The following is a 13111-nucleotide window of genomic DNA, read 5'->3' as shown; positions in this document are numbered from 1 at the left end:
TTACCTGGCGCATACTGAAAATCTGATCCTGACAGCCTCTCTGTGGTCTGAAGCCACACTGGTTTTCATCCAACTTCCTCTCAGCGACTGATCGCACCCTCCCTTCCAAGACGCCAGTGAATACTTTGCCTGGTATACTAATCAATGAGATACCTCGATAGTTGTTGCAATCCTTCCTGTTCCCTTGCGTATAGATAGGAGCAAATACTTTTTTTGTCCATTCTGAAGGTACCTTACCAACACTCCATGCTAATTTTACTACTCCATGAAGCTATTTCATCCCTGCCTTCCCACTATACTTCACAATTTCAGGTCTAATTTCATCTATATCTGCTGCTTTATGACAATGGAGTTTATTTACCATCATTTCCACTTCCTCAAGCGTAATTTCACCAACATCATTTACCTCCTCCCCATGAGCTTGGCTGTTCACAACACCACATGGATGATTTCCTTTTACATTGAGATGATGTTCAAAATATTCCCTCCACCTCTCCAGTGATTCCCTGGGATCTATTATGAGTTCACCTGAATTACTCAAAAAACTGTTCATTTCCTTTTTCCCTCCCTTCCTAAGATTCTTTATTACTGTCCAGAAAGGTTTCCTTACTGCTTGACCTAGCCTTTCCAGGTTATTACCAAAATCTTCCCACGACTTCTTTTTGGATTCAAAAGGTATTTGTATCGCTCTGTTTCTTTCATCTACGTACACATCCCTGTCTGCCTCGGCCCTTGTTTGGAGCCACTTCTGATAAGCCTTCTTTTTACATTTACAAGCTGCTCTCACTTCATCATTCCACCAAGATGTTCGCCTTTTCCCATCTTTACACACATTTGTTCCTAGGTATTCCCTTGCTGTTTCTACTACAGCATCCCTGTATGCCACCCATTCACTTTCTATATCCTGAACCTGCTTACTGTCCACTGTTCAAAATTTCTCACTAATCATATCCATGTTCTTCTGTCTAATTTCCTCGTCCTGGAGATTTTCTACCCTTATTCGTTTGCAGACAGATTTCACTTTCTCTACCCTAGGCCTAGAGATATTTAGTTTACTACAGATCAGATAGTGGTCTGTATCATCGAAAAATCCCCGGAGAACTCGTACATTCCTAACAGATTTCCTGAATTCAAAGTCGGTTAAGATATAGTCTATTATGGATCTGGTACCTCTAGCCTCCCATGTGTAGCGGTGAATAGCCTTATGCTTGAAGATTGTATTCGTAACAGCTAAACCCATACTAGCACAGAAGTCCAGCAAACGCTTCCCATTCCCATTAGCTTTCATATCTTCCCCACATTTACCAATCACCCTTTCGTATCCTTCAGTTCTATTCCCAACTCTCCCATTGAAATCGCCCATTAGCACTTGCTGTTGACCCTGACCACGATGTCACTCAATGCTTCATAAAACTTGTCAACTTCATCCTCACCTGCACCCTCACGGAGACAATTCTAGTCCTAATTCCTCCAACTGACAAATCTACCCACATCATTCGCTCATTTACGTGCCTAACAGAAACTATGTTGCGTGCAGTGGTATTTCTGATAAAGAGCCCTACCCCAGACTCTGCCCTTCACTTTCTAACACCCTTCAAGTACACTTTATAATCTCCTATCTCTTCCTCGTTATCTCCCCTTACCCGAATATCACTTGCTCCTAGCACATCCAGATGCATCCTCTTTGCTGACTAAGCCAGTTCTACTTTCTTTCTTCCATAAGCCCCATTAATATTGATAGCTCCCCATCGAATTCCATTTCGCTCACCAAGTTGTTTCCAAGGAGTCCCTCGCCTGTCAAATGGGAGTGGGACTCCGTTACTCCCATAGGTCCGAGGCTTGCTGAAAATGTTCTGAGTTCGGTAAATCCATGAAGAGGATGCTACCCTACTTGCACATAGTCCAAGTGAGGATTTCTCCTCTAGCGGGTTATGGACCACCGGTGAATTGTATAGTCCTAGCCGCCTGAGCACAAGGAGGGTCATGACTCAGAATATGTCCAAGATGCCCACTCTCATTCCATAGCAACTGGTATCCTGACTCTGGACCACCTACTTGGCCACTCAGCCGTTGCCCATGGTTCACGAACTAGGGTATGACTACAGTAAGCCACACCATGAACCATAATGATTCTCCTCTGAAGTATATAATTAATTATCAATGAAATTATAAAAATGATAATTATATACTTTCTTCAGAGATTTTACCTTCTTCCTAAAAAGTGTTAACTGATGGGTTATCTTGAAACTTGATCATCCTTCGTTTTAGCGGTGTTAACTTGCCCCGTTTCTGAATATTATTCTCTCTAATTCTCAGTGGCATATCGAAGTTCTCAGTCAAATTCCCTAGCCTGTCAGTACTTGATTTTTTCCCATGCTTGTTCTTGTGAAGACCATGTCTTGTAAAGTGCCCTAGGTAACCTCTTCAAAATGAAATGTTTTCTTTTCCTATTTACAATTTTAGATGCATTAAATAATCCTATGGTTATATTTGTTTGCTTTCTCAATGACATTTAATTTAAGCATATAATGTCTGTGTGGTATTGCAAAATTACATTGGTTTTGTGGGTTAATGTTAGCAAATGACTTATGGTATTGTCCATTTCCTTGGAAATTACATTTTGATTTAGCCCTACATCATTTGTTCCCCCGCTGTTATCACCTATATATCTTTCTCTCTGAAGTTGATCTTCGTACTCTGAATGTTTTTCACAATTTCTCTTAAGGGAGCATTCTGTTTAATAACAGCCTACTTTGCACTTTATTACCTGGGCCTAATTTGAAATGAAGAATTCCATTACATTGCTGGCCGTGACTGTCACTGATCTGCAGGTTCTTCCTCATGTTGCTTGTATTCCTTGCTTCCATTGGCAGCTCCTTCATTATAAGAAGTTATTACAATAATAAAAACCACCTTTCCAACACATAATAATCCTTTATATTTAAGATAAAACCATTAATAGATATTAAAATTAGGACAAGTTTTTCACTCATGGTTTGTGAGCATCATCAGCCAGAATAACCTAATTCAAGGTAGGTCAGGGCCCTGATACCCAGTACATATAATGTAAAAACGTTTAATAATACAACGATAAAACTAATTACAACAATTATCTATTAATGGTTTTGTCCTAAATATAAGGGATTACTGTGTGTTGGAAAGGTGGTTTTTATTATTGTAACAACTTCTTATTCTGAATTCCAATACGGCTTTATAATGAGATTTACAATTTGCAGCTCCTTCATTGTCGAAGTTGTCGTCAACCCAGTTCTCTACTTTTTATCCTCTGAAATAAAATGTTCCTTTTCACTTTCACTAAGGTCCCCTGTCCGTGTTCATAGCATAACAGTTAGCACTATTAGCTGCCGTTGTCAGGGGCCCGAGTTTGATTTCCGATACTGCCAGAAAATTAAGAGTGGCAGGAGGACTGGTATGTGGTTAAAATGGTACATGTAGCTCACCTCCATTGGGGGTGTGCTTGAAAAGAGCTGCACCACCTCAGGGCGAGGACATAAGTTTTTTTATTTAACTAAGGTCCACGAATCTGTTTGAAAGTTTCCCTAGTTTTGAGTCCACTGTTGCCAGAGTCATTAGAGCAATTTTTCTTCTTGACCTAGGCCTAAATTCAGTCTCCCTATGAAGTTCACTAACCTGTTGTGTAAGACGATCGTTAATTATTTGTATTCAGTTGAACAATTTCAATTTGTGCAGCGTTGAAGTCATCTTCCATTACCTTAATTATGTTTGCTTTATTTAAAAAGTTCAAGCACAAATTGTCACACCCTGAACATTCGCCACCTGTATCACTCAGCGTATCGTCCGATGCCTCGTCCACACAATGTTTACGAAGGGTCTAGGAATGTTATCAGCACCTACCACGTAAAACGATTGACTCTTGATGGTAAAGATATAAGCCTTCCCAGTGGACCTAGTGTTGATTGAGATGTACTGCCCAAAATCAAAATGTCATGATGAAGTAGAACTGATCTATGAACAAATTGAAAGATTACTAGAGTTGGAAGGAGACAAGAGGTGATATGCATAAAGACGAGCAAGTACTTATCTGCCACTTGCGTATTTGAAGTTTAATTTATAGTCACATACATAAAAGCGAGTGGGACATCCGCTTACTGTGCATGATGTCACTCAGTGGAGCTGGGACAAGCAGACGCTAATTTCTGGAAGTAGTTGCTTCAGTGTGGTATACATAAAGATCGAGTGGCGATAGTTCATACTCGGAAATCAGCGAGTTACCTCTGCAGTTCATGCATGGGGAATTATAAGGGCAACGTGCATAATGATGTATTTTATGGATGTTCCAGGAAGAAGGAAGACCTGTAAAAATTGTTGAGACTCAGATATCTGTAACTATAAAGAAACAAGAAAAAAGAGGAAAATGTGCATTGGATGGCGCAGTATTTTCTGGACAGAAATTATTATTAAAAATAATCATGCTCATGGTCTGTATTGACTAATAACTTGAAAAAAAAAATATAGTTATACCACCAAATCAATACACATATTACAATCTAAAAAAGTTATAAATGGAATAAATATGAACTACTTGAGACAAGTATCAACATTACTTTCATTTCTTTCAAGTGAATTTATGTTGTGATTTTAATCTTATTTATGTGTTTGTGCTGATGATACCTCCAAGAACTGAAACGTGTTCACATTTATTCCATTAACTAGCTGATGTACCCGTGCTTCGCTACGGGATTCTCAGGAAGACTGACTTTTTTGGTTTCCTAAGTGAAGTCAACATAGGTCATTACAAAAACGTCAGTAGCAATGTAGCGATTATAAGCAATGCTATCATATAAAATACTCATATCCAATGAAAAACCGCACGTTTTCTCACTTTTAACGAACAGTACTACAGTGCCGACCTAACAGTCCAAATTTTCAGAGTTAGAATGATCAGGCCGCAGACAGCCGTGAGCACTCCTCTGCCATTATTCCGTTAGATATGCACACTGCTCATTCCAATCAGTGTCTCAGAGTAGGGATCGAATAGTTTGAATTCTACGATGAACCACTGTGTTACGTACAGTAGTATCAGAAAATTTATGAACCAGGGGAATGGCATACTAAAGAAGAAAGTTATCTAACTCCCCAGCTACTTCCCACCAATGTTCAGGCAGCCTGTTACACTCGGTATGGCCGGGCGAGTTGGCCGTGTGGTTAGGGGTGCGCAACTGTGAACTTGCATCCGGGAGATAGTGGATTCAAACCCAATTGTCGGCATCCCTTAAGATGATATTCCGTGGTTTCCCATTTTCACATAGGGCAAATGCTGGGGCTGTATCTTAATTAAGGCCAAGGCTGCTTCCTTCACACTCCCAGCCCATTCCTATCCCGTCGTCACCATAAGACTTATCTGTGTCGGTGCAACGTAAAGCAAATTTTAAAAAAAACTTGGTACGCAGAAGTAATCCTATCTATCTGAGATGAGTGGCAACAGAAGACACAAAGCACATTACAACAAACAATGGTCAGTGTAATGTTATTGTTTATCAATTTTATGAGCATTCTACATTGAAGGCCTTCACATTTAGTTTTCTTTCGACTCTGTGATATTAGGGCGTGTTATATAATTATTTATAGCGTAGACTGTAGTTACTTATTCTCCAACTTTACATACTGGTACCGATTTTCATTGAATTCTGTTTACTCGGCGCTGATGTGGACTTAGTAACAAAAATCCAAATTCATGAATCATGATCATAGCCGGTACGGTAGCAATGTATAAGACATAAATAATCGGTAATGTATTACTATATAACTTTAGTTATGTGGTATTTATCGATACGACCACTAATAACAAATATTTAAAAATTAAATTTTAGGCATTGCCCTAAACTACCATTTTACCCAGTGTGAATACAATTAGTTATGGCCTAGATTATATCGATTTATTACCCCGGCTTTGCATATCAATTTTCATTAAGATATGGCCACTAATAACAAAAATATTTGAGAATTAAATTTTAGGCCTTCCCTTAAACTACCATTTCAATCAGTGTGAATAAAATTATTTATAGCCTAGATTGTAGCGACTTATTCCCCGACTTTGCATACCGATTTTCATTAAATTCTCTTCAGCCATTTTCTCGTGATGCGTGCACATACATACAGACAGACAGAAATTACGGAAAATTAAAAAGTGCATTTCCTTGTTACTGTGGACATGACTGTTAGAGAAACACCATCGTTTTTAAATTCTGAGCAATGTACAGACAAAACTCTTATTTTATATATATAGATAATCTTTTTAGATTGTAATATGTGTATTGATTTGGTTGTCTAACTATATATATTTTCTCGAGAAATGATTAAACGAGATGGTGCTCTTAGAACTGAAGGAAAGATAAAGAGTTATTTTACCCTACATTGGTGATCCTGGTTTCCAGAGTGACAAGGCTGAAGATGTAGGTGTTAATCAAAAAAAACAGTATCGCATACAATTTCTGAAGTCTCAATTGTGATTGAAGCCAAAGCTAAATGCTAGGTTTCAATGAGGCCACCCCTAACCTGGAAAAGAGATGCTGCGGGCTGGATTTCAGTGGCATTTCCTCCGCTGGGGGACCAACACCTCCCGAAAGGAGAGCTCCTTTGCCCGAAGCCGTTGTCCACTTTAGAGAGTCAGGTTATTTACCGCCGCCCAACACTCGGCATTAAGTCATCAGCTGTAGGGTCTACTCCATCCCTTAACAGGTAATCCTGGCTAGACAGAGGCTCTTTATTATTTTATTTTATTTACATATTTTACGCCCACATTGGAGCACTGAAATCAATACATTTGAGTTAATTTCTTCTTCTTCTTCTTCTTCTCCCAGAACTTTTTCATCCTCTCCGACCTGGAAGCCCTTTGTGTGTCCGATATAGTATATTGTTTCCGTTCAACTGCTTTTAGTTTGAGACTTATGCTTTTGTTCTTCAAAATCCTCTTCTCTTTTCTGTCTTTGATTTGTTGCCGAGTTATACCCAATTCTTCCAAATCGTCCTGAACTTCTTTGAACCAATTATTATTGATTTTATTCTTCAAAAAGTAATCGAATAGTTGTTTCAATATCCTGGTGTCTGCTAATCTTGATATGTGACAGAAAAAGGAAATTCTTCTTTTACGCATTGTAGATATTATTGATTCACATTCACGATAGACAATGTTGTTAGGCAACAATCTCCACTGTCCATCAACTTGGTGTTTTTTATTAATAATTGTTCTAAGAATTCTTCTCTCAGTTTTCTGTAATTTGTCTGTTGTAGATTTTACATTTAATTTGAATAAAGTTTCACTAGCATAGGTTGCCTCTGGTTTAACTATGGAATTATAGTGTTTCAGCTTAGCGTTTATCGAAAGAGATTTTTTTTTATAGGTTGGCCAGGTAAGTCTTTGTGCTTGTTTAAATTTAGTTGTTCTGTGTTCTATTGCTTCTTTTTCATTTGTGTTCCATGTTATTATTTCCCCAAGATATTTGAATTTCTGAACAATTTTAATCTCTTTATTACTGTTCAGCTGAATAACTGGTAAATCAACTTTAAAAGTTGGCATCATTTCTGTTTTTTCAAATGAAATTTGTAATCCCATTTTTTTAGCTATAATTTCTAGTTGTTCAATTTGAAATTTAGCCTCTTCTATTGTATTTGCAAGTAATGCTAAATCGTCCGCAAAAGCAAGGCAGTTGAGTTTAATATTTCTACCGATCTTGATAGTTGGTTGGCATTAAAAAGTAATATTCATATCAAGTGATCCTCCATCAACCATGAGTTAGGTAAGCAACTACCATGAACTTCAAATATGAACAAATGAATCACATTTTGCTCTGGACTTTCCTGAACTATTACTCTTCTTATGTTGTCATAGGCCTTTTCTGAACCAATAAGGATCATTATAACCTTGCGATACTCCCAGTGTTTTCCTCTCATTTGGTCTAGTAATGAAAATGGGCTCCACTGTTATTTTCCTTCCCTTAAATTAAATAACTCCTCTTATATTTTCACTTCTACCTTTTGTCTAATTCTTGTTTTTTGTATTCTTTCTTTTTCTTTTCCAGGGCTTGCACATTCTCGACGATTTCTGAAACGTGATGCTGTACCTTCAGTATTCTCATGGCATAAAGAACCTCATCAGAGAAGAGAATTATGGAAGAACTCTAAAAAGATATGCTATCCACATTTGACAGATGAAAGTATTACAGTTGTTGAAGAAACACAGAAGGATTTGTTTCCAAGCAATTCTGTATCTGAGAAAGATTCTGTTATTGATGAAGCTGATGCTTATGGTCATGTAACAGAAAACATGAATGATGCAATACTACAAAAAGAAAATCTGTGTACTGTTTCATCTTTTGCTGAAGTAATAGATTTAGATGACGCCTCAGAGCATAGGAACCTCTTGCCACCATATAAGAAAATATTCCTTAAGGAAAAGTCATTGCTGCATGGTTCTTCCGTTGAAAGTTTTAAAGAATATTCTATCCAAGCTATTTCATCAAATGGAGATATTTCTCTCGATGGTAAGAAAAAAATAAAATATTTTTCTGAGAAAACTGCCAATGCTTGTGTATCAGAATCAGAAGATAGAATGGCTTGTGAAGACATTACTGTCACTGACAGCATACAACAGGAGATAGAAAATGTAGATAAATATAGATCCACTTATTCACAAACTATGTGGAATAGAAGGTCTTATTTCTGTCTTGATGATTTCAGAAATGATTCGGAAGGACTAATGTATTTTACTGGCTTGGAATCGTATGAAAAATTCTGCCTAGTTCTAAACACTCTAGGGCCAGCAGCCCATGAACTGCAGTATCGATGGAATCAAGTTATTAATGCCAGTGTAGAAGATCAGTTGTTTCTTACCTTGATGAAGCTTCGGAGAAATTATTCAGACTATGAACTGTCAAAATTCTTTGGCATTAGCAAAACTACAGTCTCCAATATAATAGTAACATGGATAAACTTTATGTATTTACAATGGTCAGAATTAAACATATGGCCCTGTAGAGACATTGTAGATCATTATATGCCGAAAGATTTTAGAAACATTTGGCCAAATGCTCGTGTTATAATTGATACAATAAATATTCCTAGAATAAAACCTAAGATTAAGAATAGAAAATGTGTGGAATCTAAAAACAACAAGAACAAATTTAGCTTCAAAATTTTGGTTGGATCCACTCCTGGAGGATTGATGTCATTCTGCTCATCAGCATTTAGAAGTCCAACAACCGACAGACAGACTGTGGAGTACAGTGATCTAGTAGATTTGTGTGAGAAGGGTGATTTAATTCTTACTGCCGATGTCTTTGATATTCAAGATCTGTTTCAAATTAAAAATATCGATGTATGTCCTATATTCGCAAAGGATCAAGGACGTTTTCCAGGCCTTAAAACTATTAGTAATGGTTTACATTCTAGAAAAGTACATTTAGAGAGAGTTTTTAATATAGCACATGTTTTCAGAATTCTTAGACAGGAATTAAATGCTTATTATCTTCCATTGATTTCTAGAATATTCTTTGTTTGTTTAATGCTGAGCAACTTCCGTGAAGACGATGTTATGAGAAGTCGTAGAGAGTAAGTAGTTTTAGATGTCTGTGTACCATAAAACGGGGTAACTTAGGCCTTTTTTTCGTATATTTTAAAAAATAAAATGTGAAGTATTCCCTCTAATTTTCTGAAAAAAATAATATAAATTCTGCCATGTTTGTTCTTCATTTTTAATTATGAACATAATTCTAATTGTTATTCAGTAATGAATAATGATTATCGAAAGAGTGGCCGGTATCGGCCACCATAAAAATAACTCAAGAAAATAAGTTTTCTTTGATGTAGTGTTACTTCGGCCACCGTGAATGTTTTTTAAATACCTGCAATTCACCCAGTATCAACAATCACAAACAAATTAAAACAATTTATGGTGAAACGGATGTATAGTGATCAAATTCACTTTTTCGCAAAAGAAGAAACTATTTTATTTAGCCTAAGAGTACAAGCATTGTATGATATTACAAATTACATGCTGCATTGCATAAATATTTGTAATGGTACAAAAGATAATAAATAAAAGGTATGGAAATTATAAAGCCAAATTGTATGGAGAGAAAAGGCAGTCGGAAAAGTAGAAATCTTATAGACTGTCCTCATAATACACTGTCTTCTAAATTAGAACATATCTGGGCCGTCATAAGTTCTTAAAGGTGTACCATTCATGTCAACTGATGGCCGTCTATTTATCATTGAAAATGGAAACTGTCTTGGCCCCTCCCTGTTGGGATAAACTTCCCCATTTATAGTTATTGTGCCTTTATTAATCTCTTCTAAAGTGTTCTTGAAGTAAACAGAATTGTAATTACAATATCCGCGGGCCGCGTAATGTTTTTCCTGGACGTTCCCCTGGAAGAGGACAACTTTTATCACAAAACTATTCCCTGAAAAATTTATTTGAATAAAATGCATCGAATTGTGTTGATCAGTTACCAGACGAACTTACATTTTGACCCCATAAACCACTGGAATGGAGAATCGAATGCTGGGGCTAGAGAACAGTTTGTTTTCTGCTTTTACCAGAGAAGACAATGGTCAGGTCTGCGAAAAAAATCGATTGACTCAACATTGAGCCCGCCAGTGTTATTTGTACTACCGAGTGTTGATAGAGCATTCTATTGTATGTGCATTTTAGTTGTTGTAAGTGGTTCATCTATTCCAGTATAGGAGGCAGGAGAAAATAAGTGTTGCTATTCGTCAGTGGCCGAAGTTACCCTGTATGGCTGAAGTTACCCCACTTTACGGTACTTTATTTTTCATTACTGCATACTGCTGCTAATCGGTGCAGCTAATAAAGAAGGCTCCAAGTCTTACAGTGGCTGTGGAGAAAATGTACTTACAGGATTTGAATGACAACTAATGAATGTTTCCAAAACTGAGGCAGACTAGGTTATTTATAGAATTTATCTTATTCGATTCATATTAAAAATGTATAGTGACATTCTGCAACTGAGTAAAATTCAGATTTAGGTACTTTAAATTGTAGAACTGAAGAAATAAGAGATTATGTTTAAACCAATGGTCACAATCAAATTGTATGTAAAATGCTTTAACTCTGGCCTTGTTTTAGAAGGCTGCTGAATGAAACTTTTGGCATTCCTAGGGAAGCCATTGATACAGCAGCTAGTTCATTTAGTGTCTTTCTTTTTAGCAAATGTATACATTTTTCAGTATTTTATCATATTATTAGCTGTAAGTAATCTGAACTGTCAATTGTCTTCTATGGCCCACCTAGGTGAAAATTGCTATCACTATCTTCATCTAGTCAGGAGATATTTGAGGTGAAAAATTTAGGTTGGCCACCCTGTGTATTAGGTGAATCTGAAGCTTATGAAACTGAAGTCTAATTATATGACATATGAGAGGCCAAATGCAGTTCAAAATGTCTGTAACATAAGTTTGATTATTAACTTCAAGAAAAGATCCAGTTAATCATTATGAATGCTTTAAAATATGATATAAACTGAACACAAATCAATGTTGGTATTTTTTTCTAGAATATCCAGATGTTACCTAGGTGGATAACCACAGAAAAAACATACAATTTGTGTCCCTTGCTTTAATATGCACCGAGGCAGCCTCCCTTAAGTTCATCATCATTATCATAACCACCTCCAATTGCACAGGTATGGTGTAAAAGCTCCTTCCATTTCTCTTTGCTTTTCTTAAGTAGACCGGGCGAGTTGGTCGTGCGGTTAGGAGCGCGCAGCAGTAAGCTCGCATCCGGGAGACAGTGGGTTCGAATCCCACTGTCGACAGCCCTGAAGATGGTTTTCTGTGGTTTCCCATTTTCACACCAGGCAAATGCTGGGGCTGTACCTTAATTAAGGCCACGGCCGCTTGCTTCCCATTCCTAGGCCTTACCTGTACCATCGTCGCCATAAGACCTATCTGTGTCGGTGTGACGTAAAGCAAAATAGAAAAAAAAAAAAAAAAAACAATTCTTAAGTAGAACTATACCCAGTAGGGAGCCACAATCAACAATGCAATTATTTCCATGTTCAGATGTGCATCACTGGTGAAAAGAATTGTTAAAATGTGCATGTTTTATAATGTGGTGCTACAGGTGTTATTAGCCCGAAGGTCAAGAAGATGAGGGTTATGTATGACTAGTACCTAGTGTTGATGTCTCTGGAGAGAGTGAACATACAAACAGTCTTTGATGCATCACCCTCCCTACGTATTTCCTGTTGATATCAGATGTGAAGGTTACATGACTCATTGAATTTTACACCTCCAAGAACATTTTCATGTTTTAAGGTCACAGATCAATCAATCAATCAATCAATACTGATCTGCATTTAGGGCAGTCGCCCAGGTGGCAGATTCCCTATCTGTTGCTTTCCTAGCCTTTTCCTAAATGATTTCAAAGAAATTGGAAATTTATTGAAAATCTCCCTTGGTAAGTTATTCCAATCCCTTACTCCCCTTCCTATAAATGAATATTTGCCCCAGTTTGTCCTCTTGAATTCGAATTCCAACTTTATCTTCATATTGTGATCTTTCCTACTTTTATAAACGCCATTCAAACTTATTCGTCTACTAATGTCATTCCACGCCATCTCTCCGCTGACAGCTCGGAACATACCACTTATAATACCAATATAATGGTCCATTATTGGACATTATAAATTTTCCAGCTAACTCATTCCTGGTTGCCTGGATGCCAGGCAGGCATCTATTTTTGGAAATGAGACATAGCTCTCATAGTGCATTGGCACTGCTGGTGGCTTCAAATAGCCTATGCAGTGGCCTCCACGGTATGCACTAGCCTTGCGTCTTGGGTGGTGTGCTAAGTCCCAACTGACGAGCCTAACTTAGCACACGAGGGCGAAACGCAGGCAACCAGGAATGAGTTAGCTGGAAAATTTATAATGTCCAATAATGGACCATTATATTGGTACTATAAATTCACTCATTCAGGACAAATATTTTAGGTTCCCTATGGGAATCAACATCTACATCATTTGATGGCCAGGCAGGCATCTATTTTTGGAAATGAGACATACCTCTCAAAGTGCATTGGCACTGCTGGTGGCTTCAAATAGCCTAT

General features: G+C 37.4%; 1 protein-coding gene across 1 annotated transcript in view; it reads left to right on the top strand.

Annotated features, from left to right (window-relative positions):
- Nucleotides 1-11523, top strand: part of LOC136877548 (uncharacterized) — a 40014-nt gene extending 28491 nt beyond the window's left edge. Inside the window, exon 2 of the mRNA XM_067151679.2 lies at nucleotides 8061-11523. Within this exon, the coding sequence (XP_067007780.2) occupies nucleotides 8061-9592 (1532 nt within the window). The 3' untranslated portion in view covers nucleotides 9593-11523. The remainder of the gene's footprint in view (nucleotides 1-8060) is intronic.
- Nucleotides 11524-13111: the final 1588 nt, after the last annotated feature.

Source organism: Anabrus simplex, chromosome 7 (assembly GCF_040414725.1).
Source record: "Anabrus simplex isolate iqAnaSimp1 chromosome 7, ASM4041472v1, whole genome shotgun sequence".
NCBI classification, from domain to species: Eukaryota; Metazoa; Arthropoda; class Insecta; order Orthoptera; family Tettigoniidae; genus Anabrus; species Anabrus simplex.
This window is presented reverse-complemented; position numbering and strand designations above follow the sequence as displayed.